At 52.7% G+C, this 25,058-nt stretch overlaps 1 protein-coding gene across 1 annotated transcript; it reads right to left on the bottom strand.

The window, feature by feature from the left end:
* Nucleotides 1–1,823: 1,823 nt before the first annotated feature.
* XKR5 (XK related 5) lies at nucleotides 1,824–23,862 on the bottom strand. The gene is made up of 7 exons (XM_027123022.1): nucleotides 23,805–23,862; nucleotides 21,688–21,871; nucleotides 14,507–14,691; nucleotides 13,523–13,732; nucleotides 11,134–11,303; nucleotides 6,799–6,910; nucleotides 1,824–3,294 (listed from the first exon to the last, which is right to left on the bottom strand). The coding sequence occupies exons 1-7, from the start codon at nucleotides 23,860–23,862 to the stop codon at nucleotides 2,165–2,167; spliced, it is 2,049 nt and encodes a 682-aa protein (XP_026978823.1). The 3' UTR covers nucleotides 1,824–2,164.
* Between the last annotated feature and the right edge of the window lie 1,196 nt (nucleotides 23,863–25,058).

Below are 25,058 nucleotides of genomic sequence, written 5' to 3'. Positions count from 1 at the left end.
GCGATGTGCAGACAGTCTGTAGCACTGAAGGATACTAGGAGTCCTTTCGTTGCCTCCTATGTAGCTTCATGGGAGAAGAAGGGAGTGAGGTAGCCGTAAAAAAAAATTAAGAAAAGCAGGTGTGACAGCAAATATAAGATAAACGCCCTTAGAGTAAGCACCATGGGGGTAGCAGACACTTTTGAAGTTCTGGGTGAAGGCCACTTACTGAAGCAGTAACATCAATAGGATAGATCTGACATAATGACACTTAGCCTAACAGACAGCTATTCAGCTACTACTAATATCGAGGGAGAAGAGAGCAGCCCCTGACATCTGGGAACTCATCTGATGCTCCCAGCCAGGCCATGTGTTCTGTTGGACACAGAGGCTCTCGCAGAATATCCTCAGAAGAGGCCACGTGGAAATGGTGATAGAGACAAAAGCAAGGTCACCTCGCATCCCACACCCGCTTCTACCCAAAGCGGCAATGGCTGCTGTTAGCAAATAGGGCTTCCTTCTCGCTCTGGTCCGCCCTCTCTGCAGGTGAGAACGATTGTGAGGCTCAGCACAGAATTGCACCCAATCCAGAGCGAGCCCCGGCTGCCCGAGGTCCTCTCCAACTTCACCCCCCACTGTCCCCATCCTCGGTCCTTCCTCACAGCCTCATCCTGAGACGCCCCGTGGGTGCATTCTCCCTCGCTGTGATGTCATAAACCCAACTGGTTCAAGTTCAGTGGGTTCCCAGTGGTCACTGGCACTGTCATCTCCAAATGTCACCCTTGTGCTCCGAGGGTCCCGGCCATGGAGATTCAGACAAGGAGTAATGTAGGTGCTTCATCCCATAACCATTTTCTCAAGGTGGCAGTGAGCATGCAGTTCCTGGTGAGCCTTTGGCGTGGAGGGGAAAGGCCAGACGTCCTGGTCAGACAAGGCTCTTCTCCCGTCCTGGTCAGACAAGGCTCTTCTCCTGCCCTGGTCAGAGCCACCGATGCCATTCTCCATTCCTCCTGACAGAGTCTCTCCTTGACCAAACCCTGCTCAGGCTCCCTTGAACTTTTCAACCAAGTCTACTTCCACGTTCCTCCCTGCATTGTCCAACTTTAGCAGGAATCCTGTTGTCAGTTTTAACCAGAAACCCTCACCCTCCACATCTGATTACCTTCCCTATCTGATTAGGTTCCTCACCCCTTTCCAGCCCGCAGGTGATGTCTGACCTCCCTGGCCTGCCTTCAGAGAGAATCTGTTAGGTCAGTTTAGCCAGAATCCCCCTTTACCCCGATGCTGCTTCTTAGTAATTTCCATCCACTGAGCTCCACCTGCTCCTTGGCTATAAACCCCCACTTGTCCACGATGAGTTCAGAGTTGTGCTGGTTTTATACTGAGGTCTCTTTCTCTATTGCAATAGTTCCTGAATAAAATCTGTTTTCACCACTTTAACTCTGTCCAGCTCTGGTTTTTCTCTGGCTCTCCTTCCACTGGGCAGAGGCCTGAGATGTCCTGAAGTTTACCAAGGAATTTCATAAAATAATGCAGTTAAAATACATTTTAAAAAACTGGATTAATAACCAGTGTCAGGAGCTTGGTGTATCATGAAATCCCAGAACAAAATAGGACTCTGGGATTTACCTTTGAGTTTCCTAGGAACCACAGTGGGAGACACAAAAGGACCATAGAGTTTGTAAATGGAAGCAGTCAATTTTTTTTTTCCGTTTTTTTTTTTTGTGGTACGCGGGCCTCTCACCGCTGTGGCCTCTCCCGTTGCGGAGCACAGGCTCCGGACGCGCAGGCTTAGCGGCCATGGCTCACGGGCCCAGCCACTCCACGGCATGTGGGATCTTCCCGGACCGGGGCACGAACCCGTGTCCCCTGCATCGGCAGGCGGACTCTCAACCACTGCACCACCAGGGAAGCCCAGCAGTCAATTTTGATTGGAAGCTTTATCTCTACCACCTTCTACACTGTGTTAGAGAATGACTCCTGTGTATATGTGTGGCATGTGGTGTTTGCAGGGGATCTTATCTAATCTAATCTGGTTCTCTCATTCTCTAGCTGTGTGGACAGAAGTCCAGAGGGGATGTGATGTACGCAAGGGTGTAGGTGTCAGAAGTGGGATTCCACCTATCCCGACGCCAATGACCAGCTTGATTAGCTGGTCTGTTGCTTTATCTCACAGTGACTGTGGTCAGATGAAGAAACTTGTCTCGGTCTTCAGCCTTTCCCTCCAGCTGCTGTCCCTGTGGGTGGACTCAGACTTGGGGGTGGACGTGAGGCAGGGCTCCACAGCGGGCCTCGGGCTCACCTTCGGCCATGGCATCTGTGTGCCAGCAGTGGCAGGATGGTTCTGGTCCCTCGCGGATTCCTGCTGACCCCCGTGCCCTGAGCCACCCAGGGCTCTGCCACTAGGATGGAAGCTTCTACCTGGGCCGGTGCCTAAGATCGGGCTGATGTTGGCCATGGTGGCGGGAAAGGGCTTGGTGGCCGGCAGAGGTGAGGCAGGCCGGGCAGGGCTGCCCTCCCCCAATCTCCTCCCAGAGACGGACATCGTCAGAGTTGCCCTCCCACCGTCTTGGTGTGAGGACATGGCCCCTTCAGTGGTGGCACTGAAGTAGAGTGTGGAGCTCTCCTGTCCTTCCCCTCCACCCAGCCACCCCCCTGCACCCCTCCCCTGCACCCCAGAAGCAGCCCCATCTCCTTCCTTCGGGCTGCCCTCCTGCTGCATAGCTGACGGCTTCTGGGCAGGAGTTTTGTCATGATCATTGCTGGCAAAAGAGACGTAATTTGAAGTTTCGTCAGCCTCTGCTCTGGGGACAACTCGAAGCTCAGAGCCTTCCTCTGAGGTTAGGGGTTTGTGGGGTGACAATGGGGGCTCTTGCTGGGAGGATGGGGGCTTCCTCTCCTGGTTGCAGTGTTGGCTCAACCCCCATGGAGGGGAACAAAAGAAGCCAGGATTGTCTTCTCCAAAGAGTGCGTTGATCTTTGACACATTTCCCGTTTTCAGGGCAAGTTTCACCAATAGCCAGTGGTGATGGCTGAGGAAAGAGGCCTCCCCAGCCATCTGGCTTTCCATCCCAGCCTGTGGGGGACCCCACTGTGGGCCGGGGGGCTTCCCCAGGCTTGTTAGCACATCACTTTCCTCTTGGCAGGTCCCCAGGCTCTCCGGCCCCTCCCCAGCTGGCCCCGAGGCCCGGGGAGGAGAGTCTCCCTCTGCTTTATCACCCCCTGCAACGCCACAGGACTTCCTTACAAAGCCCTGCCAGATGTCTGTGGATTTAGGATGTAGCAGGCTGTAATAAATGACCAGCGAGACGCTGCCTGAAAAAGAAGAAAAAGAGCACAAGGTTATCTTCTTTGAAGTCCTGTGTCCTCGCTGTGGTTTGTAGAATTCCAGGTTCTGCAATTTTGAGTGGAGTCATACAACTTAGGATCCAAAACAGGACTCGTTGGAGCACCAGAACTGGATATTTGGGGGAAATTTAAGTCTTCTCCAGCTCCCATAAGCTGCAACTGCGTCTACACCTGAAAATCTAAGAACAAAGTCTAAGTCCTGAGGATTCTATGGCTTCGTCCTTGAGGGATACTCCAACCGAGTCCTCTAGACGTGTGTGAGAGAGAGAGAGGCAGAGAGAGGTTTGGTAGAAATGATCATTTTACTCTCAGAAAACTGGGTCAGATACTCAGAATTCAACCATCTACTCACCGGTTGATGGATTCCAAAGCGAGGGGAGGGGGAGGTAAGGAATCATGTCAAAAACAAGACCCAAGCAGAGGTTAAACATACGCATCAAAAACCTCGTATCAAGGAATTTCCATGAACAGCAACAATACTTCCTGTGTGCATAAACATCTTAATCACATTGTTGTCAGGTTCATTTATTTTGATCAGAAGTGTTGGCTACGGCAATAATTCATTTAACAGAGCTTTCCAGTAATCCTCCCACGTTATTTCCAGCTTCCTGTTGTACTGGACCAGGCGCCTGGTTTCAGGGCGCTCGGTATAAACAGCGTGAAACCTGACATAGGCGGGGAAGGAGGGGGGAGAGCATCGCAGGGGCCAGGAAATCGCAGCAAGGATGGAGCTAGAAGGAGCCTAAGAGACGCCCCCTTGCATCCTCTCAGGGTACCTTTGGGGGAATGGAGACAGAATTCCTGTGGGATGTGACCGAGTGTTGTTTCTGCAGGGGGCTCGGCTCTGGCCGTTTCTATACGTTGTTCCAAGTTCTCACAGCCAGCGTGAGGGAGGTATTGTCACTCTCCTTCTACAGTGAGCCACCCGAGGCCAAGAAATGGGAGCTGACCCCCTTCCCCGCCATCCTGCAAGTCCCAGGTACATGTGTTCAGCGAAGGTAGACTCTCCCTGAGGCAGCGTGTTTCACCGGGTTCCTGGTTGCAGCCCCAGGCTGGCATGCAGTAGGTACTCAATAAATGCTTATCAAGGGAGCTCAAGATGGCAGCCAGAGTTGCTTCTTTATAGCCTGTGCTCCGCTGACTATAATTCATGTCCCATGTTCCCACTGAGGACTCCCTCCAGCACCACAGGGGAATCAGCTCAGGCTGCCCCAGGAGCCCCACACATTTTAGGAATGGTGTCCGACATCTCTTTTCCAACTGGAGCGTGAAGCAGATTGGGCGGGGGGGACCTTTTTACGTCCGCCCCCGCTGTGCTCACAGGACTCAGTGAGAACTGGAAAATCCGAATGAGTGGTTGGGTTGCCCGGCTTCACCGTCCCTTCATCCCAAGTGTCACGGTGCCCACGCCCCCAGGAAGGGTGGCTCGAGCAGTGCTGGGAGCTGCCATGTGAGAGAGCCCGGCCGCTTCATGCCTGGGCACCCCGGGCACTTCCCTGCACCCTGGCGCCTGGCATAGATATTATTATTTTAAAAAGGACCAACCAGCTGTCCTACGATAGGCAGGTGGTGGCACACTGAGCTTCATCCAAACCACGGACCAGTCCTCAGCAACAAAGGAAGGGACACTGATACACACGAGGGCTCAGAAGAACTGCCGGGGAATGGCGCTCCGTGAACCAAACCAATGCCCAAAGCCACACATTGTACAATTCCAGCTGCATAACATCGTTGCAGTGACCAAATCATAGAAATGGAGGACAGGTTAGCGGTTGCCGGGGGTTACAGAGGAGGTGGAGGTAAGAGGAAGTGGATATGGTTTTAAAAGAGTAACAGAAGGGTCCTTATGGCCACAGAAGAGTTCTCTCTGCGTCTTGAATGTGTCACGTCAACATCCTGGTTCTGACGTTCTGCTTGTAGTTTTGCGGGAAGCCACCACTGGGGTACGGGGGAGGGATGCAGGGATCTCTCTGCGTTCTCTTTCCCCTCCCTCCCTCCCTCCCTCCCTGCTACCCTTCCTTTTTCCTTCTTTCCTTCCTTCCTTCTATTCTTTACTCTCTCTTTCAAACTCTCTCTTTCACGCACAATTTTGAAAATTTTCCCTGTTCCTTACCATAATACCTTCCATCCATCCTCCTAGATCCGACTCTCAAGTTATCTTCTCGGTGAATTACTTTCATGCATCTCCAGCCACATTAGCCGTCCTTGCGTCATTTCTCACTTTACACTCTTTAAAATGTTTTTAAAAAAACATTTATTGATGTGGAGATCTCTGTATTATTTCTGAAAACTTCAATCATCTCAAAGGTAAAAGTTTAATTTGAAAAAGAAGGGCTGACTTGGCCACCGGCATCTCTAACGAGCCTTGGTTCCTGACAACGGAGGGGGTCGAGCTTAAAGGCCACCGCTGGTTCGTGGCCCTCGAATACCTGTTTTATGGCCACGTTTATGAATCTGCTCCGTCCCTGGAAGAGTCATCTTCATGTCTCCAAATGCTGGAAGCTCCGGGGCGTTTCCTCTCCCTGGTCAGTGCTACCCCGACGGGCCAGTCCAAGCCCCGGCTGCTGGCCAGGTAAAAGGACCCTACTCCCCGCCACCCATCCTCCTGCGTCAGAGGTCAGGGCTGCCCGGCGGTGCCCCGACTCCCACGCGCTCCCCCCGGGATGTGGGTGGCCAGAGGCAAGGCCTTGGGGCGCGCGCGGGAGCTCGGGCCCCGAGTTGTTGCGAACAGCAGGAGAAGCCTCTGCCCTGGACCGTGTTTCAGAAGCGCAAGGACCCGCGTGGAACATTCGGGTGCTGTCCTGGAAGCTCTGGCAAAGGCTGCAGAATGAGGGCGCCGCCATCGCCGGGCCAGCGCGTGCTGGGGCAGGAGTGCGGGGAGGAGGCCGACAGCAGGGGTGCGTCTTCTGTTATTTTCCAAGTGCAGGAGAGGAGCTCACACCCGATCTGCTAAGCCGGGTTAGCGTGGTGGGCACAGCGTGGACCTTGGAGACGTTCCCTCATCACAAGAAGTAACCGATCATCTTAAACTGCCAGGCCCTGTGGCTCTGCCACTCCCAGACCGCCTGACCTCGCTCAGCCCCTCTCCCAGGGTTCTCGTCGAGACACCGCACATGTGTGGAGCCAGGAAGGCCCCTGCTCTGCCCCCTGCGCACCCACTGCCTCGATGCTGGGAAAAGAGCGGGAGCTTACGTCCTTGACCCCTGCCAGCGCGCCAGAGAGGGTCCCACCCCCGAGGCAGCCCCTGCCTCACCAGCAGTTCCTCTGAGCACAGCCAAGCAAGGCAGACGGAGGCTGATCCGGTTTCTCGTGCCCCTGTGGGAGCGGCCTTGCTGCCCGCAGGGCAGGGAGCTTCCCTGGTCTCCATCCAGCTGCTTCTGAGCACCGTTTCCTACCCTTGGAGGGAGCTTATTGTAAAGAAGCAAGTTGGGGTAGGGAGGGAGGGGCTAGGAAGGAGATGTGGGGTCTTACCGATCAGAAATCCAGACAAGACTCCGGCTACCGTCCACAGGCTGGTCCGCGACGCTCCCTGGAGAAAATCCGTGGCCAGCAGCACGAGGATGGTGTTCTCAAGCAGCATGACCTAGGGCACCAGAAGGAGAGTCAGCACGCTTGGTCGGTGCAGGCGGCCTCGGGACGCTCCCGTCCTGCGATCCGCCGCAGCTCCCTTCAGGGTTGGGGGCTCTGTCCTCATGCCCACGGGGCCCTCCTGGAAGCAGGGTCAGGGTCGAGTGAGCCTCTCTAGCAACGGGGTGTTCTCCCTGCTCTCAGTGCAGCTCATTAAAATGTCTGCAGAATCATAAACGCACAGGAAATGTAAAGGCACAGCTCACGAGGCTCGGGGGATTCCCTCCGGTGGGTCAGGTGGGGCTGATAGCGACTTTTATTTCCTACTTTATATGCTCCACATTCTCATGTTACATTAACTGTATGCACCTGTTGGCTTTACCATGCAATAATTAAAAGTATCTGCAGAGCTCACAGTGACACTGAATTCCAGTAAGCCATACTCAACACACTTTCGTTAACAATCTCAGAATATTTGTTTCGAATATTTACCTCTTTAAAGGTAAATCTGGCCCCTGACCACCAGGTGGCAGCAGGGGAGGTACTCTTGCTGGCTGAACAGGGAACCTTCCTCCTGGAACTGAAATAAGGGCAGCTCTTAGAGAAGGCTCTCCGTACCTCCCGTCCAGGCGGGCTTATTAGCTAAGGTTTCCAAAGCTAATAATTTTAAATATAAATTAATATAAAATATTTTAATATAAAATATATCAATATAATACAAAATATATTTCTTAAAATAAGTAAATAAACGGGATGTAATTCAAAGATGATGTATTTAAACACTGTGTAGGAGACATTTTTTAAAACCCTGAATTGTCATACTATTATGCTAAAAGTCTTCCAAGGTTCGGCATAGCCATTCACTGGCATCATTTTAACTCTAGAAAGGTCAGATAAGGAGAGAATAAAAAATGATATTAGGGGCTGCTTAAAAATCCTAAGAATACCCACCTCCCCGTGCCTTAGGCTCTGGGCAGCTGTGTTTCAAGGGTCCAGCAGGTGTTATTTCGGTTCTAAACGGCACTGCCCAGCAGCCCAGCCTGCAGAACTTGGAGGTACTCTCCTTAAATCAACCACATCTCATCAGCTGTCTGGCCCTCTTGACATATACAAACTCTTAAGTTTGTATATGTCAAAACAAAACAAAACAAAAAAACTGGTAGTGCAGACTGTGGGAAAAAAAAATCCATCTCCTTTTTCCCGTCCTTACTGCCATTTCACAGTTCTTAACTTGCTACTTCCTGTCAGGGTTCTACTGCAGTCTCTCTTCCCCACCATTGTCGGGGTGACCCGTTTCACCTGCACATCAGGCCTTGTCATCCTCCCTAACACACCTGGAAACAGCCCCACCTCCACCCAGCGTCGAGCGTCCACTCCTTGACAATGCAGCGGTCCTCTCGACAGTGTGTCCTGACTCTCCGGTCCAGGGTCACCTTCCTACAGGCTGCCCCTAAAGGACTGTGACTGTTGATGTTATGTGTCTACTTGACGGGGTCAAGGGATGCTCAGATGCTGGTAACACATTACTTCTGGGTGTGTCCGTGAGGATGGGAAGAGATTAGCATTTGAATCAGTAGTCTGAGTAAACATCACCTTCACCCATGCAGGTGGGCTCCGTCCAATCTGTTGAGGGTCCGAATAGAACAAAAGAGAGGAAGAGGGAATTCTCCTTCTCTTCTTGAGCTGAGACATCCACCTTCTCCTGTCCTTGGACACCGACCTCCTGGTTCTTGGTCTTCTGGACTTGGACTAAATTACCACGGGCTTCCCTGGTTCTCCAGCTTGTGGATGGCAGACCGTGGGACTTCTCAGCTTCCATAATTGCATGAGCGAATTCCTATGACAAATCTGCTCTTACACATCCATACACATCCCACTGGTTCTGTTTGTCTGGAGGACGCTGACAAACGCAATGACTTTCCACTGACAAAGACCCTCTTCTTGACCAAACGACTCAGACAGGCTCCCCTAAGCCCTCTTCTGGACGAGGCCTCAGCCTTGGCCTATAAAAACTGCAGACTCGTGGCGGAAACGATTTTGCCCACCTCTGCACATTAAGAGACCCAAAGCAACACTACCATAGTTTCTAACAGCTCAAGGCTGCCCCCCTAGAATGATGACCCCAGCTGCAGTTAAGTCCCTGCTTAAGAAAGCTCAGGGCTGCCAGGAGAACTTACCGTTCATTCCAGCCAACATCTGGTCACAGGCAGATGGGCCCTGAACCTCCTCTTAGGGGGCGTTACCTCAGAAAATCTGCAATTATAAATCCTTTCTCTGTCCCTTTGAAACGTACATCTTTTACCACCCAGAGCTGTCTTCTCCAGGACCTGAGGACCATCTCTCTGAAACCCACACATCCCAGGAGACGACTCTCCCAGCCTGTGAGCCCCTTGCTCTAAGGTGTGTGAACACTCTTCACGACAGAGACGGGAAGTGTGTTTCTCATCCCGAAAGTGCCAACTAACACCCCAGATGGTGAGGTCGCACTGACCACACCCCTTCACTCCCCGACTCTGCTGGAGCCCACGCTGTCCCACGCCATTCTCCCTTTAAAATATGCAGTCACCTCTGCACAAATTGAGGTCAGCGTCAGTCCACGCTGGACCCCTTTCCTTGTTGCGACTGAATAGAATCTGTTTTCATCGCCGTCAACTGGCGTCCGGGTGTGTTTAACTCGGTACCGTCCACACTGGCTTTCCTATGGCCTCCCCGCACCCCGTGGCCTTCATTTTGCTTCTGCGTCTTTGCCACTCCACACTTGAAACTTCTGTAGCGTCTAAGTTCTGTCTTTTCCTATTCGATCACTCTGAACTCAGTGGTCCGGTGACTAGGACAGCTGCAAAGAATTAAGCATTTGTTTCCCTTCCTTATGTAACAGCCCCCAGAACTCCTGGCACAAGGGTGTGAACGTGACAAAAACAAAGAAAGAAAAGCAGCAACTGTGAAACGTCTCCTTACGTAGTACTGCTTCTCAGGCCGCCCATGGGCATCGGCACGTGAACACGCTGCTCCGGTGAACGGACGATGGAAAAGTGACCCTCAGGTTTATTCACGGTGCATGGGGGCGGGGCCCTGCCACACACTCAGCCCTCACCCCCCGCAGTGAGATGGGCCTTGTTACTCCCGGTTTCCAGATGTGGAAACTGAGGCTTGGTGGGGCTCTGTGACTCGTTCAACATCACAGGTCCCCTTTGGTCTGTGGGTCCCGTGGTCTATGGGGTCACCAAGCTCTACGGCGCTCTCCTAAAACCAGGAGGTGAGCAACGCCGCCCACCTGCTGCTAGACAGGAGCTGCACCTCCAGGCTCTTCTCTTTGTTCCCCCCTCCATCCTGGAGCGCCTGCACCCCTGAAAGTCTCTTCAACTTTTTGTATTAGTAACAGCCACTATTTGCTGGTTATTTCAGCCCAAGTTGTTTATTATTTAATCTTCCCAGGGACCCTGAAAAGCAGGTAGGTCTTATATCACTGTCACAGGGACACCGAGAGGTGGGTGGCTATGTCCTGATGTGCTGATGAAAAAATAGGTCCAGAGAGTTTAAATTCTTGGCCACGTCATTTGGTGACAATTAATGGTACAGCCAGGGTCCCACGTAAGCCCGTCTGATTCCAGAGCCTGTGCTCCGAAGCCCTGGCTGGTCCTCTCTCCTTTGCCGTTTGCAATGCAGTTCAACTTCCCCCTTCTCATCAAAAGTATCCCCGGTCATCCCAGTAGGAAGTGACACTCCTGTGGAATTCAGACGCTGCTTTCTCTGCCAGCATTTGTCCACATTCTGCCTCTTTTAAAAACTTGTTTGGGTAGAAGCTTATCTCCTCCATGGGACCAGAAGCGGCCTGCAGACAGGCATTACGTCATCTTTGTGCTTTTCACACTATCTAGGACCACAGCTGTAACTCAGTGATTGAGCTGATTAACAAGGGCATCGCGTATATGACACAGAATAGAACTGTGATTGTATTTATCAGATGGGCTGACGTAGAGAGCGGCTGAAAAACATCGCCAAAGGCGCCACAATCCTTGCCGCAGTAACTACGTGGAAACGACTGGACGTCAGGTTGCTATTTTCAGAGCCCATCATCTCTGTTCAAGACTATAATTCCCTTTAGATTTTTTCCTAAAATTAAGCTATTCCTTCTTAATAGATATGTGTGCTCAAGCGCACACACACACACGCATGCACGCACACGTGCTACGTATACAGTAAAAGCTGGGATTAAACAAAACCGTCATCACCACTTGCCGTGTAGAACGTGGCCATCCGGCTTCGGGAAGGGCTGTCCCAGAAGTTGAGGTAGCAGAGGATGTACACGGCACCCGTGAGCAGGTTGAACAGCCTCCAGCGGCAGGTGCTGTCCACGATGTCACTCTGCTGAGCCACGAGCCAGAACGTCATCACCAGCCAGTGGGCACCTGCAGAGAGCGGCCTCGGAAGTCAGGGTCCTCGGGGTGGGGGGCGCTGAGGGAGGAGACGGGGCGGGGGTAGGGCAGGAACTTGGAAACCAGGGCCTGTAGCCCTCCTCTCTGTTCTGACTGCATCTGACTCGGCACCCAAGAAAACAAATGAAAACCCAGAAGAGATTCAAGGGCCACAGAAAACCCACACTTTTTATTTTGATCCTCATAAAGGGTAGCTGACCTAATTTGGGGATGAGCAAACAAAAACTAGCTTCCGTAACACTCACTAAATATTGCGTACTTAGGCCTCTTTAGTTCCAGAAAGTGTTTAAAGAGGCAGTGACAAAACTGCTCACTGTTTTTTAATCCCTCCTCGAAGGGCTAAAACCCTCCACATCCAAAGGAAAGATCTGTATGCAGCCCAGCTGTGATATTTGTTCCTATAGTTTAGGAGGAATAATGTCATACTGGAGATTGAACTGAACATTTTTTTAAAAACGAATTAAAAAAAGCTAATGTCTCTTTAGGAACACAATTTCTTTCATAGATTTCTGCTTTCTGCCAATAAATGTATCCGTGCTTGTTCTAGGCTCAAGTCTAAGTATCTCTCAGTGCTTCTTGTTCCTTCTTGTAGAGGGTGTTCCCTGATGACCGGAAGAGATTCCTCTCTGGGCAGGGACACACAGGCCCCCTGCAGGCATCCTGCATCATCAGGCAGACTCCCTGTCATCACTGGTCAAGCCAGGTGCGGCTAGACTGAGGGCTGAGGGGGGCTTTGGATTCAGTGGAAATGTCCTGTTTGAAACAGAGAAGACGGCTAAAACTCAGCATTTGAATAACATGGAGGGCTTTGGGAGGCTATGAGTGACAGCACAGTATGTACTGCACGTTTCTGTATTGCGTCAGGGCACGTGGGACCCTGTGCCTCCCTCCTGTTGAAGTGTCAGTTTTACTGAGGATTTTCAGCCCATGATACAGAATGTGGAGCCCTCACAGCAGCTAAGGCTGCGCTCTGGGGCTGGCTCGTCCTGTGAGTGCTGGGCTCTCTGAGCTGCAGGTGCGTTTCTCCAAAGAGACCCTGCATGCATTCCTCCTCTCCCTGGACACTCGTGGGCTGAATCTATTCCTCCACATTCTTGAACTTGGGCTGGCCGAGACCGCTTTGCCAGGCAGAATACAGCAGAAGCCATGCTGATCCAGTTCCGGGCCATTCCACCCCCTTTCTCTTGGAATGCTCAGCTGACATGTCCGAATCCAGATGACTTTGCCGAAGAGAAAGGGTGGAGGAGCCCTGGGTGCCAGACGTCTGTACAGCCAGCCCAGTGGCCCCGGGCAAGAACCCCCGGCGGAGCCCAGTCAGTCCTCAGAACCGGGGCTGTTGATCATGAATGGTTCTTTTTTTTTTTTTGCAGTACGTGGGCCTCTCACTGTTGTGACCTCTTCCATTGCGGAGCACAGGCTCTGGACGCGCAGGCTCAGCGGCCATGGCTCATGGGCCCAGCCGCTCCGCAGCATGTGGGATCTTCCTGGACCGGGGCACAAACCCGTGTCCCCTGCATCGGCAGGCGGACTCTCAACCACTGCGCCACCAGGGAAGCCCTATTGATTTGTTTTTATAGACACATGCAAAGTACGATTAAGTAAAAGGTTGAATAAGAAAGTCAAGTCTACTTTGGTTTTAGGTGAAAACTACATGGTGGTGTGCTACGTTATCATCTGTAATTTTAGCAAATATTTTATAATTTAAAAACATTTAATAATTATAATAAATGAGTTATATTGTGCTCAATATAAGCGCTCAATAAATACAAGGAACTATCACATTCTTATGTTAGAAAACCCATCTTTAGATTGGTAACAAAAAATGCACAACAATTTCTAAAACAAATGTGATGGTTATATATATATATATATATATATATATATATATATATATATATTTTTTTTTTTTTTTTTTTTTCGCGGTACGCGGGCCTCTCACTGTTTTGGCCTCTCCCGTTGCGGAGCACAGGCTCCAGATGCGCAGGCTCAGTGGCCACGGCTCACGGGCCCAGCCGCTCCGCGGCATGTGGGATCTTCCTGGACCGGGGCACGAACCCGTGTCCCCTGCATCGGCAGGCGGACTCTCAACCACTGCACCACCAGGGAAGCCCCATGAATGGTTCTTGTAAGGCATTAAGTTCGGGGTGGTTTGTCAGGCCCCAATAGATAGTCGGAACGTACGCTCAGCTCACCTGCAACAACCAGAACCCAGACGCGGTAAACTTGGAAGAACAGAACCAGACTCAGAACGCGGGCTCCCACCATGCCCATCCTCCAGAGCAGCTGGCAGCCGAGGGCCGTCCACGGCATGGAGAGGTGACCCGGCTTCATGGCGCCCATGGCACGAGCATAGCACACTAGGGCCCAGGACAGCACAGACCAGGAGCACAGCGCACTCATCCCTGGAAGCGAAGCGCACAGGACAGCCTAGTATTTACAGGACGTTAACCCTTAACAAAATCTGACTTCTCAGAGGGCATCGTCCCCTCCGTGCAAACACGCACGTCTTTCTCTGAAGAAATGAGGGCGTGCAGGAGAGCTTTCCTCTGCTTAACACGTGGGCGCTCGTCCCCTCAGGTGGGCTGGGCTCTCCGTGTTCACCCTTTAAGAAAAGCATCCCAGTCACTGCTCCTCAGGCACCTCTGGTTTATGACGAAGCAGATCCTAACGGCTCTGAACGTGCTCTTTCATCCCAAACGCACTTTGCTATTCAATCCATATAAAGGAGGTTTAATCAGAGAAATGAGACCAGGACATCCAATGGTTCCAGCCCACAGGAGAGAGCCTGCACCCTGGAGTGAGAGCCAGCAGAGGATGCACGTTTGCTGGGGCCCGAGTTGCTGTTTCCATGGCTCTCGAGGTGTGAGGCTCAGACTGCAGAGTTAGTCCCGGGGGAAACAGACACCCTGATTTCGCAAGAGGCAGCACGCGGCACCTTCCCAAGGTGCTTTCAGGGTCATCCGACTATTTCTGTCCCATGGACTGAGCCCCATGAAGGAAGCCGACCCCCGGGAACTCATCGCCCCAAACAAAAGCCAGTATTAACCATTCCCTTGGGCTGCCCTAATTCTCCCAAACAGGAAATCTTAGGTTGCCAGGTTTTGCTAAATAAGGGGTTTCCTTCTGTCCGCCTTGAGAAGTCGGACAGTCTGAGGTCAGTGGTAGGAGACACTCACCCGGCACGATACCAGTGAAGTCCGAGGCGAGAAAGACGTATGTTTGAAGCAGCAGGTGGGGCCCGACCTGCAGCAGGGCTTCCAGGAGGCGCAGGGCCGACAGGTCGGCCTCCTGCATCCGCAGCTGGTCCGAGGCGGGGGCCTCCCTTTCGTTTCGGAGAACAGGGGCCACGGCGTCCCAGTGCCTGAGGAAGAGGAGAGGCCAGGACTCAGAACCACACCGTGATAACTTAAACAGGAACCCCCTTCTCTGGCTTATCGCATAGAGACCGATAGCTTTCCAGGGGTTAACCGATCGCACCTACACCCCAAGTCCCTGAGCTCTGACTCCAGAGTGAAGGTGGCACGTCTGACCCAAGTGCGGCAGCAGGTGACCTTGCCCAGCAAGGCCTGGCCAGCGGAACACACTCTGGCCACACGTGGACGGGGTGCTAGGCCGGGAGCCTGGACCACACAGGTTTGCTGCGGGCTCTCTCTGAGCCCCGCAAAGTTTAGAGCTAACCCTGAACTACCTCCCCGGCCCCAGGGCCTCTCGGGATGGGAATTAATCCACTTCCGCTGGACAGCGGGAAGGGCAGGGCACCATCGTGGGGTGTGCAAAGACGGGCTGCCCTGGCTGCAGGGACACACGTCCAGGAAAGGGAGTCAGTGCAAGAGAAGAAAAAGGAGGAAGTGCGCCTGTTTCATTCTACTTCCCCCAAAACCCACCCTAGAAACCTTTCTGATGCTTCCATCTTACGAAAGCCGTCTGGAGGCGCCATGGGTCACTGTCCCGTGCCCCCAGGAGGGTCGCGCACGTATAAAAACGACACCGTTCCCCAGGCACGTGTGGGCTCTGGGGACTTCGGATTTTCACAGCAGTTTCCCACTCACGCGCCCAGAAGCAGGAACACGGTGATCCCTACACCTGCCTGCAGCAGGGGCTGGCGTGCCTGCCAAGTCCATGTGCAATTGCGAACTTCTGTCCTGTCCAAGTTCAGAAAAACTGGGAATCGTTTTAATTTACCGACTCCTGAAAGAGAGCTGAGTGCGCCTTTCAAGTTACCCCGAACGCCCCCACCTCTGATCTCCGGCCAACATTTCTACGGCCAGAGCAGAAGGGGGTCCTCTTTGAAATGGCTTTGTTCAGGGTACACAGGGCCCAGGAAAGACACTTAAGAAAGACAGCTTTCCTCTTTCATGATTTGGATCCTGGAGTGAACTGATTTCTTACTGAGTCTTTGAAGCCGTGATCTCTGACCCAAATATAATGTTAAGAAAAAGCATATGGGGCTTCCCTGGTGGCGCAGTGGTCAAGAATCCGCCTGCCAAGGCAGGGGACACGGGTTCGAGCCCTGGTCCCAGAGGATCCCATATGCCGCGGAGCAGCTAAGCCCGTGTGTCACAACTACTGAGCCTGAGCTCTAGAGCCCGCGAGCTACAACTACTGAGCCCGCGAGCCACAACTACTGAAGCTCGTGCGCCTAGAGCCCGTGCTCTGCAACAAGAGAAGCCGCCGCAATGAGAAGCCCGTGCACCGCAACAAAGAGCAGCCCCCACTCGCCGCAACTAGAGAAAGCCTGCGTGCAGCAACGAAGACCCAACGCAGCGAAAAATAAATAAATTAATTTTTTTTAAAAAAAGCATATGAAGCTGAATACGGTAGCTTCCCTTTCAGTCCTGAATCCTCCATTCTGGGGACGTGCCAATCTCCCTTCCTACCCTCCCAGCCGCCTCCATTCATTCCATGTCCATCCTTATTGGGCTGCTCCCACCTGCTGGAGACTGCAGAGGGTGCAAACGAAATTGAAGACCTTCTCCGGAAGCCCAAGATTCAGTTGTGGAAAGCGAGCCATACACACGCGAAATGTTTTAAGCAGGAAGAAAGACGTGTGAAAACGAGAGGGGCGGAAGGGGTCCTGGGGTGAGAGGAAAACATATTCGGGGAAAGGAGGGACGGGCATACTCAGGACAGGGACAAAGCCTGAGGGAGCACGGTGGCGCCGGGGGGGGGCAGGAGAAGGGCCACTGAAATGGCGGCCCATCCTGGGGCAGCAGAGGCCTCTTCTGGCCCAGCTGAGGAGTTGGGTGTCCCTCCTGGACCAGTGGGAAATGGAGAACCAGTGGGAATACGATTCACCTGGTTTTTGGAATCGCGTTTCTGGAACCTGCTGCAGGCGGAGGGACTCAGGCTGAGATCACTGGTTAGGGGGCTTCGGGGGGCCCAGGTGAAAGCGGAGGTACGGGGCGGCGAGTGGGAGGAGGAGGGCGGAGGTGGGAATGGATGCTCTCCTTCCAGGTACTCACCAGCTCCTGCCCGGATTTCTGGCCGCCTGCCTGGCCCTTGGACTCTCCCTTCTCAGTTCCTTTCCTGTGCCGTCTCTAAGGGCCTTATCTGACCAGATTACTCCTTTACTTAAACCCTTCCAGTGGCTCTCAAACCCCTTACCTGGTGGACAAGCTCCTTCATGGTCCAGCCCAGTCTGTCTCCGTCCACATTGCTCTCGTCCAGAAAATCCTTACCCCGCACTCACAGCACAACAGACTTCTAGTTTTCCAAAACCACCACTTCCAGCACTTCCTTCTGCAGCAGCTTTGCTGTTGCCTGGGTCCGAAGTGCCTCCCCTTCCCACACGCTTCCAAGTCCACCTCATTCTTCAGCCCTCCCACGACGGCTCCTGTGTCCGGACGGCGGTTCCAGACGTGAGCACCATCAGAGTCACCAGGTGGGCTGTTGAAAGACAGGTTGCCCGGCCCCAGGCCTAGAATTTCTGATTAAACAGACGCGTTTGAAGAATTATGAGGAGTTTGCCGTGATGCCATGTGGGTCCCGGTGAAGCTCGAGAATTTGCTTTTTTAACGAGTTTCGGGTGATGAAGACGTCGCTGGTCCAGGGATGTACCGTGGCAAACCCCGGGGCTCCCAGCATCCTGTGAACATCTCTCTCTTCTTCTAATTCACTGTTCCAGCTCTGTTCACAATTTGGCCTCAGACTGTGCCTTAATCACGTGTCTCCAGTCCCTTTGGTCACACAAGGTTAGTAAACATGAACGAATAAATACCGAGCATATTGAGCTGTGTTGATGGTGGTCTAAGATTTCTCGTTGCACTAAGGACAACATGCACTAAAAATTGACGTTTGTTAACACGTTTAATTAAACTAACTTGGTCTTTGGAATGATGTCTCTCAGCAAGCTCCACTGAACAGCTTAAATAAAAAACCAAACGTATCCGCTTCCCCCGGCATAGTCTATCGTAGCCCCACAAGGTGAAGAATTAGTGATGCTCCTCTCCGTCTTAACACTTTATGGTGACGTGAAAGCTGAGGCAGTGAACGGTGGAGGTTTCCGCTAGGACTGTACATTTTTTTCAACTTTTTAAAATTGCTGTAAAATGCACATAACATAAAACACACCATCTTTACCGTTTTATGAGTACAGTTCAGTGACGTTAATAATTTAAATTTCCTAATTGAATAGATTATCGACAATTTGCAATAATTCATAACGGTGTGCCACCGTCACCACCATCGTCCTCTGTAACTCTTTTCATCTTGTAAAACTGAAACTCTGTCCCCATTAAACAATAAGTCCCCGTTCCCTCCTCCCCCGGCCCCTGGCACCCCCCATCCTACTTTCTGTCTCTATGAACCTGACTCTATGAACCTGACTACTCTAGATGCCGCATGTAAGTGGAATTATGTATTTGTCTTTTGTGTGGCTTACTGCATCATGTCCTCCAGAGTCATCCACGTTGTAGCATATTACAGAATTTCATTCCTTTTTTCCATTGTATGTACAGACCACATTTTGCTTATCCATCATCTGTTAATAGACATGTGGTTTGTTTCATGTTTTGGCTACTGGGAATAATGCTGCCAGGAACATGGGTGTACAAAGATCTCTTCCAGACCCTGCTTTCAACTTGTTTGGATATATACCCAGAAGTGGAATTGCTGGATTATCTGGTACTTCTATGTTTAATTTTGTGAGGAACTACCATTCTGTTTTCCACAGTGGCTGCACCATTTTACATTTCCACCGTCAGTGTGCAGGGGCTCCAACTTCTCCACATCGTTGCCAACACTTGTTTCCTGGGGTTTTTTTTTAAACAGATTGATGTTGAATAGAACTTTTTTTTGTTGTTGTTGTTACCTGGAACTTAGATTATGCAATCATTCCAGTACCTATTTAATTAATTAATTTATTTTTGCTGTGTTGGGTCTTCGTTTCTGCGCGAGGTCTTTCTTCAGTTGTGGCAAGCGGGGGGCCACTCCTAATCGCGGTGCGCGGGCCTCTCACCATCGCGGCCTCTCCCGTTGCGGAGCACAGGCTCCAGACGCGCGGGCTCAGCAGTTGTGGCTCACGGGCCTAGTTGCTCCGCGGCACGTGGGATCCTCCCAGACCAGGGCTCGAACCCGTGTCCCCTGCATTAGCAGGCGGATTCTCAACCACTGCGCCACCAGGGAAGCCCTGTGTTTGTTTTTTTTTGTTTTTAAATTTATTTATTTCTGGCTGTGTTGGGTCTTCGTTGCTGCCCAGGGGCTTTCTCTAGTTGCTGCGAGCGGGGGCTGCTCTTCCTTGCGGTGCACGGGCTTCTCATTGCAGTGGCTTCTCTTGTTGCGGAGCACGGGCTCTAGGCGTGTGGGCTCAGTAGTCGTGGCTCGCGGGCTCGAGAGCGCAGGCTCAGTAGTTGTGGCGCACGGGCTTAGTTGCACCACAGCATGTGGGATCTTCCCGGACCAGGGCTCAAACCCGTGTCCCCTGCATTGGCAGGCGGATTCTCAACCACGGCGCCACCAGGGAAGCCCTACGTTTATGTTTTAAGTCCTTGCCTTTTTTACAAGCCACTTCATGAGGTTTGCGTTTAATTGGTTTTTTGTTGTCAGTAGATTCTTCCGCTTTGCGCTACAACCCCTTTCTAAATGCTGTTTGTATAGGGCTGTGCAAACAGAACTGTTTTGGCTCCTCCTACAGGTGCTTTCGCTGAACTGCAGTTTTCTGAGCGGCTTCTCTGCTGGCCCTGACTGGGAATCAGTCTTGCGAAGTTCCGTGTGGATGTGCTGAAAGACACTCCATTACCCAGTGTCTTCTTTGTGAAAGCCCAATAAGCTGGTTGCAGGATAGGGAATAGATTTCTTGTTTTCCACTTTAACTTTCAAAGTTTTCTTCTAAGGAAGTAGATTTCCATTTGTTTGGTTTATTTTCTATCGCAGAAGCATTGCAAAACCATGTAGCTTCTTATGCTTGTTACAAAACTGAGAGACAAATCTGCGGTTCACCGTGAGCAAGGGTAATTGTCCATATTCTGGCGTTACCTTCTTTTCCAACATCCCCTTCCGTTTCCTGACTCTTCTCACTTCTTTTCTTTTTTCATGCCTTTTTTTTTTGTCCTTTTAAATTATACATATATATTTTTAGTCACCTTAACTTTTTTTTTTTTTTTTTGCTGCACAGAGCAGCATACGGAATCTTAGTTCCCTGACCAGGGATCGAACCTGTGTCCCCTGCAGTGGGAGCGCAGTCTTAAACACTGGACTGCCAGGGAAGTCCCACTAACTTCTTTTTTTAAATAAGAAGAGATATAGATGACTAGTTGTTTTTCCTAATTTTCCTGTCTCTCTTCATTTACCCATTTTAGTTTTAAAAATATATATATTTAGTATTCATGGCATCATCTGAGAAACTTGGGGAAGATGAGCGGGGGTCAGTATTGGACACCAGCATGGAAGTGGATACATGTGAGCCTGACGCTGCCCCATCTCTGAAGAAGGCACTGGATCAAATGGGACCAAGGGTCCCCCCGGAGCCCCAGAAGACAGATCTATCTGACAGTTATTCAGGAGGCTTCTCTCAAGTGACTGGCCCTGACTTCAATCTTCTTTTGAGCTATGACATGTTTGCTTAGGGGAGAGTTGATTCATTTTTTTTCAATAGGTGCTCTGTCCTTGAGGTCGCAAACTTGATGACTATAACGTACCACGTGGTCCCTGGAAGGACCGGAGCCCTTAATGGTTTTCATACCAAGTTGGGCAGACAGAAGGGTCAGCACATGTGGGTAGCGCCCAGTACAGGCTCCGATCCTCCCTGAGTCCAACAGGAAAGCCAGCTCTGCTCTCTTCCCACTGGTCAGAGTCCTATCTTTTCAGAGGAACCACATGGCTTGAACACAAAGGCTCAGCTTTAGGCAAAACTGCTGTAGCTGAAAATGCTTCTGCTGCCTTTAGAGATGTAGGGTTCCAGCTCTGAGGGGCCCAGAGAAATTCGGGTGGTTGGATGATGCCTTTATCAGAAGTACCCTCTGCGTCCAAGCTGAGATTCATTCCCTCCTCAGACGCAGCTGGGAAATCAGAAAACTCACTTCAGCGCCTCCAAAGAAAGCCTTGGGCATGGCTTGAAGGCATAAACCACCCAGGACAGCCAGCAGCGCAGCCCGAGATCTGAGACTTGGCCGTGACTCCTGATAGCCTTTCTATCCTCAGCGTCTACAAGTTCATGTGCTCTTGAGCCGGAGGCCGTCACCAATCTGATCTCCCAATTTTCTCCCTTTTAAAATTCCTGGCAACTCTATGGGATTACGAGGCTGCTGAGAGCTGAAACTTGCCCCAGTGTAAGCTCACTGCCGCAACTCCCCTGACCCTCCAGGAATCCAGGTATCCCAGGGAAAATAACACCTTACCTGCTGAACTGGTGGGCCACAGTCGAGCCTGCTGAGCGCTAGGCCTGCCCAGGATGCCTTTTTATGGAAAAATGTGGCCCTGGCACCCAGATGGCTTCTTCTCGCAATAAAAGCTTAATGCAAATGTTACCAGGCCGACCCCACTGCTGAGTCTGCTTAAATCTGTGTCACCCTCCTGGAGTGAGGGAGTAGGTGTTTACATGGACCGGCCCTAACTGAGTCACTTTCCATGGCTCTAAAGGCGAGACCAACTGAATTAAACACGAGCACATAGGATTTGGCCCAAGTCAAGAAAAAGCTTTTGAAGGGTCACGGCTCCTTCTGGTAGGAGCCCCTTGAGGATGCTCAAGGAAGTTCAGGCTCGGTGAGGGGACCAATATCAGAGCAAACGTTCAAAGAGGTGGCTTCCAACGTTCTCCCAAGCCTGCACTTTTGTGACCCTAAGGATGGAATACGTACGCGCAGAAGAACCCTCCTATCGCACGTGTGAAATCACGCTTCAGGGTTGAAAGGGGCTGCCTTACCGCTTCCACACGCCAAGCTGGAGGAGGTGTAGCACCACCAACGAGCAGCGACTTTGATGTCCATCTTCTCGGAACCAGAGGTAGCTCAGGCCCTGGACCAGGAAGCCAGGTAGTAGCACAGAGAGGCCCAGCCACCCCCAGAGGAGCCGGCCTGTGGTGAAGTAGTAAACCACGGTGCAGAGGCCTGGGGACCAGAGGAAGGACCAGAGGGTTAGTGGAAGGCAGGAGGGAGGGACCAGCAAACGCTGTGTCCCTACAGCCAGCAGTGCTGCCTGCTACACCTAGCCTGGAGTGGGCAGAGCCCGCGGGCAGTCTAGACCGGAATGAGGTCGAATGAAAGCGCCAGAGCTTCCCAGAGGATCCCAAAGGCCAGACACCATAGCTGTACAAAGGGACTGTTGGATCGCACAGGACAGCGTGCAAAAAAAACCCCACAAACACCTGGTACTTAGTAAGGGCTCAAAAATGTAAAACGTCCTCTCTGGGGGCGGCTTCATTTATTTTATTTTCAAGGGTTGTAGGATAGGGTCAGGGAATGGAAAGAGCTTGATAAATCTAGGTTAGGATCCGCCATCCCTGACGAATGACAATAGACGCGGGTGCTTACCTCTGTCCAGTACTAGCAGGTGCTCGGGACTCACAGTTATTGTTTTACAGGACTATTGCTTGGGTTCCCCAGTGTTAGAGTTTAACATGGATTTATGGGCACGTAAAGCTGTGAACTGCAGCGGTAAGAGAGCGCTGCCCCAGGTACAGACGGGAACCCTGCAGGTTCCCCGAGAAGCCATTCCTTGGTGCCCAGGCTCTGTCTCTTGCGCTAACCACCCGGCACACAAGGCAAACCAGGAGCCCCAGGCACCAGAAGCCTCTGGGGTAGTCACCGCTCTGCCCAGTCTGAGGAACGCTGAGGCCCAGGCGTTCCTAGCTGGGAGGGAAGGAGGACCCCACGCCCGCGGGGCCACCTGGGGTGGGTGCTGAGACCCGGGGTCCTGTCTCATCTTAGCCCTGCTCAGTGGCGGCGCTGGAACCCGGAGCTCTGGAGCCGATCTCAACGTGGGACCTCCTCTGGGCGCCTCTGAAACCTCATGGCGGGGACGGCCCCGGGGGGCCTTCGTGGACCACGGTTCAAACAAGGGACCCGCCGACGCGGCGCGGGGGCAACTCCCTCCCAGGAAAAAGTGCAGAGCCAGAGCCTGCCGGGGTCCCCAAGTGCCTGCGAGCTGGGGAGTGGCGAGGAACGCTGGGGGGTCTGGATGCTGAAGCCCCGTTAATTCCACTCCCCCCACCCCTCCCCCCATCTGCGGGGGCCCCGCGAGGAAGAAGCGGCTGCAGGGAGCCGGGCGGCAGCGGGCGGAGGCCTCCGCTCCGGCACCGAAGGAGTTACAAGTTCAAACTGGAAAGGCGCTGAACCGCCCCGCCCTCCGGCCCCGCCTCGCCCGGCGGACCGCGCTCCAGACGCGACCACCGCGTCCCGCGCCCGCCGCCTCCGGTCCAGCTGTAGACGGTCCTCCCTCCAGAGCTCCGCGGAAGCCGAGCCCAGTCCCACCACAACCTGGCCCCAAGCGGCTTCCCCCGCCGTCCAGACCCCCAGGCCGGCCGGATAGTGGGGAGAGCAGGGCGCCCCCAGGCCCGCGTGCAGCGCCTCGGGCACCTGTGGCACTTTGCCGAGTCCTGGAGGCCTTTCTGGAGGGAAGGGGGGGCCACGTGTGCCGCGACTCCTGCAGAGGATCATGCACCCGCTGGAGGGGGAGGGGGGAGGATCGTGCACCCGCCGCGGAGGGGCCCCCAGATACACGGGGACCATGCATGCAAGGGGGAGGGGGGAGGATCGTGCACCCGCCGCGGAGGGGCCTCAGATACAAGGGGACCACGCATGCAAGGGGGAGGGGGCGGAGGGGGTGCGGCATTCATCCTCGGGGGCAATCACGCATCCCCGGGAGGGTCGTGCATTCGCGGGGATCTACCAGGGACTGGGCGGGTGGGGTGCCACCGTGCGTGCACTGGCGCGCAGTGCTGGGCGCAGGCGGGGAGAGGCCGCCGCCGTGGCCGGGGTGGCGTGTGGGTCCCCGGGCGTCAGGATGGGTCGGAGGGGTGAGCGTGGCCTGCCCGGCACTCACGCGCGCTCTGCTCGGCCGCCAGCAGCAGGGCGGAGAGGCCCAGGACCCCCGCGTGCATCCTCTGCGCCCGCCGCGCCGCTGGCCTGCCTCCCGGGCCCCCGCCCCTTCCCCTCCGGCCGCCCCGAGACGGGGAGGGTTCCGGCCGGAGACCCGACTGCAGGATGCATTTCGGCTGAGCCTTTAGGCGCAGAGTGTCTCGTCCTGGGTTTTCCTGAGTAGCTAGACGGGTCGGAGGGAGGCAGGGAGGGGGGCAGAGTTGTCTGCTTCCTAAGCAGGGAAAGTACCGATTACACCCGGCCTCTAGATGTGCGCAAAAGCAGTTCCTCTGCCGTCCCCCAACCTTATAACGGGCCCTGGAAAAGTACTACGTGAACCTTAGGACCGCAGGTCGGTGGTCAGCAGGAAGTTAAATTGGCCACCGCCTCCGGAGCCGCTGAAAGGCAGTCTGGTCAACCACTAGGCAGAGAGCACATGTAGGTCTATGGAAGGAGTTGAGTTAGAACCGTTCATTAGTCTTTTCAAAATCTTAGAGAGCATGTAAACTGATATCTTCTGTATCTCACTCTCAACTCCATCCCAATCTCTGTCCTCACAAAAGGTTTTTTTTCCACCTGGGCTTCAGGGTTAATCAAGATTCCCATGCACAAGAAGTAAACCTGCCCACTGGAACACCTTCTTCCAGAACATACATCTATCTATCTATCATCTATCCATCCATCTATCTAACTATGGTGTAAAGGAGAAGTGGTATTTAGTCATGGTGATGCTGAGATGAAGTTGGGATCTTTAACTTTTAAAGCGGACAGTTATCCAAACTATTCCTCCTTTTGATTTGGGGGGAGTTTTCCACCTCCATCAAGGATTTGCCACGTCCAAACCATCTTGCTGCGCTGATCCCACTAGTTTAATGAGATGGAGTACCCCCTCCTTCCCTACAAAAGCCCTGCAGGAGAAAGAGCCACAGTTGAAGAACTTACATCTTGAAGGAAAATATGTAGAGTTGGGTGACCCTATAAATCAAGTGAAGCTACAAAACTCATGATTATTTTCCATTTACCAAAGTAAAACCGCAAAGTCAGACATCTTTGGCTCTTCCCTGCATTTTCGATGTGATTCTTACAAAATGCTTTATTTCATTGAAGGTAATGTTGATTTATCCTAAGAGGCTTCCTTCCCTCCCTTCCCCACGACCAATTTTCCACTCACTTTTCAACGCATTTCTGGTTTTCTGGTCAGAACTTTGAATTCTGATCT

This window comes from Aethalodelphis obliquidens, unplaced genomic scaffold (assembly GCF_003676395.1).
Source record: "Aethalodelphis obliquidens isolate GAN/ISIS:26980383/991018 unplaced genomic scaffold, ASM367639v1 scaffold25, whole genome shotgun sequence".
NCBI lineage: Eukaryota > Metazoa > Chordata > Mammalia > Artiodactyla > Delphinidae > Aethalodelphis > Aethalodelphis obliquidens.
The sequence above is the reverse complement of the archived record's forward strand: the minus strand, read 5'-3'. Positions and strand labels throughout refer to the sequence as shown.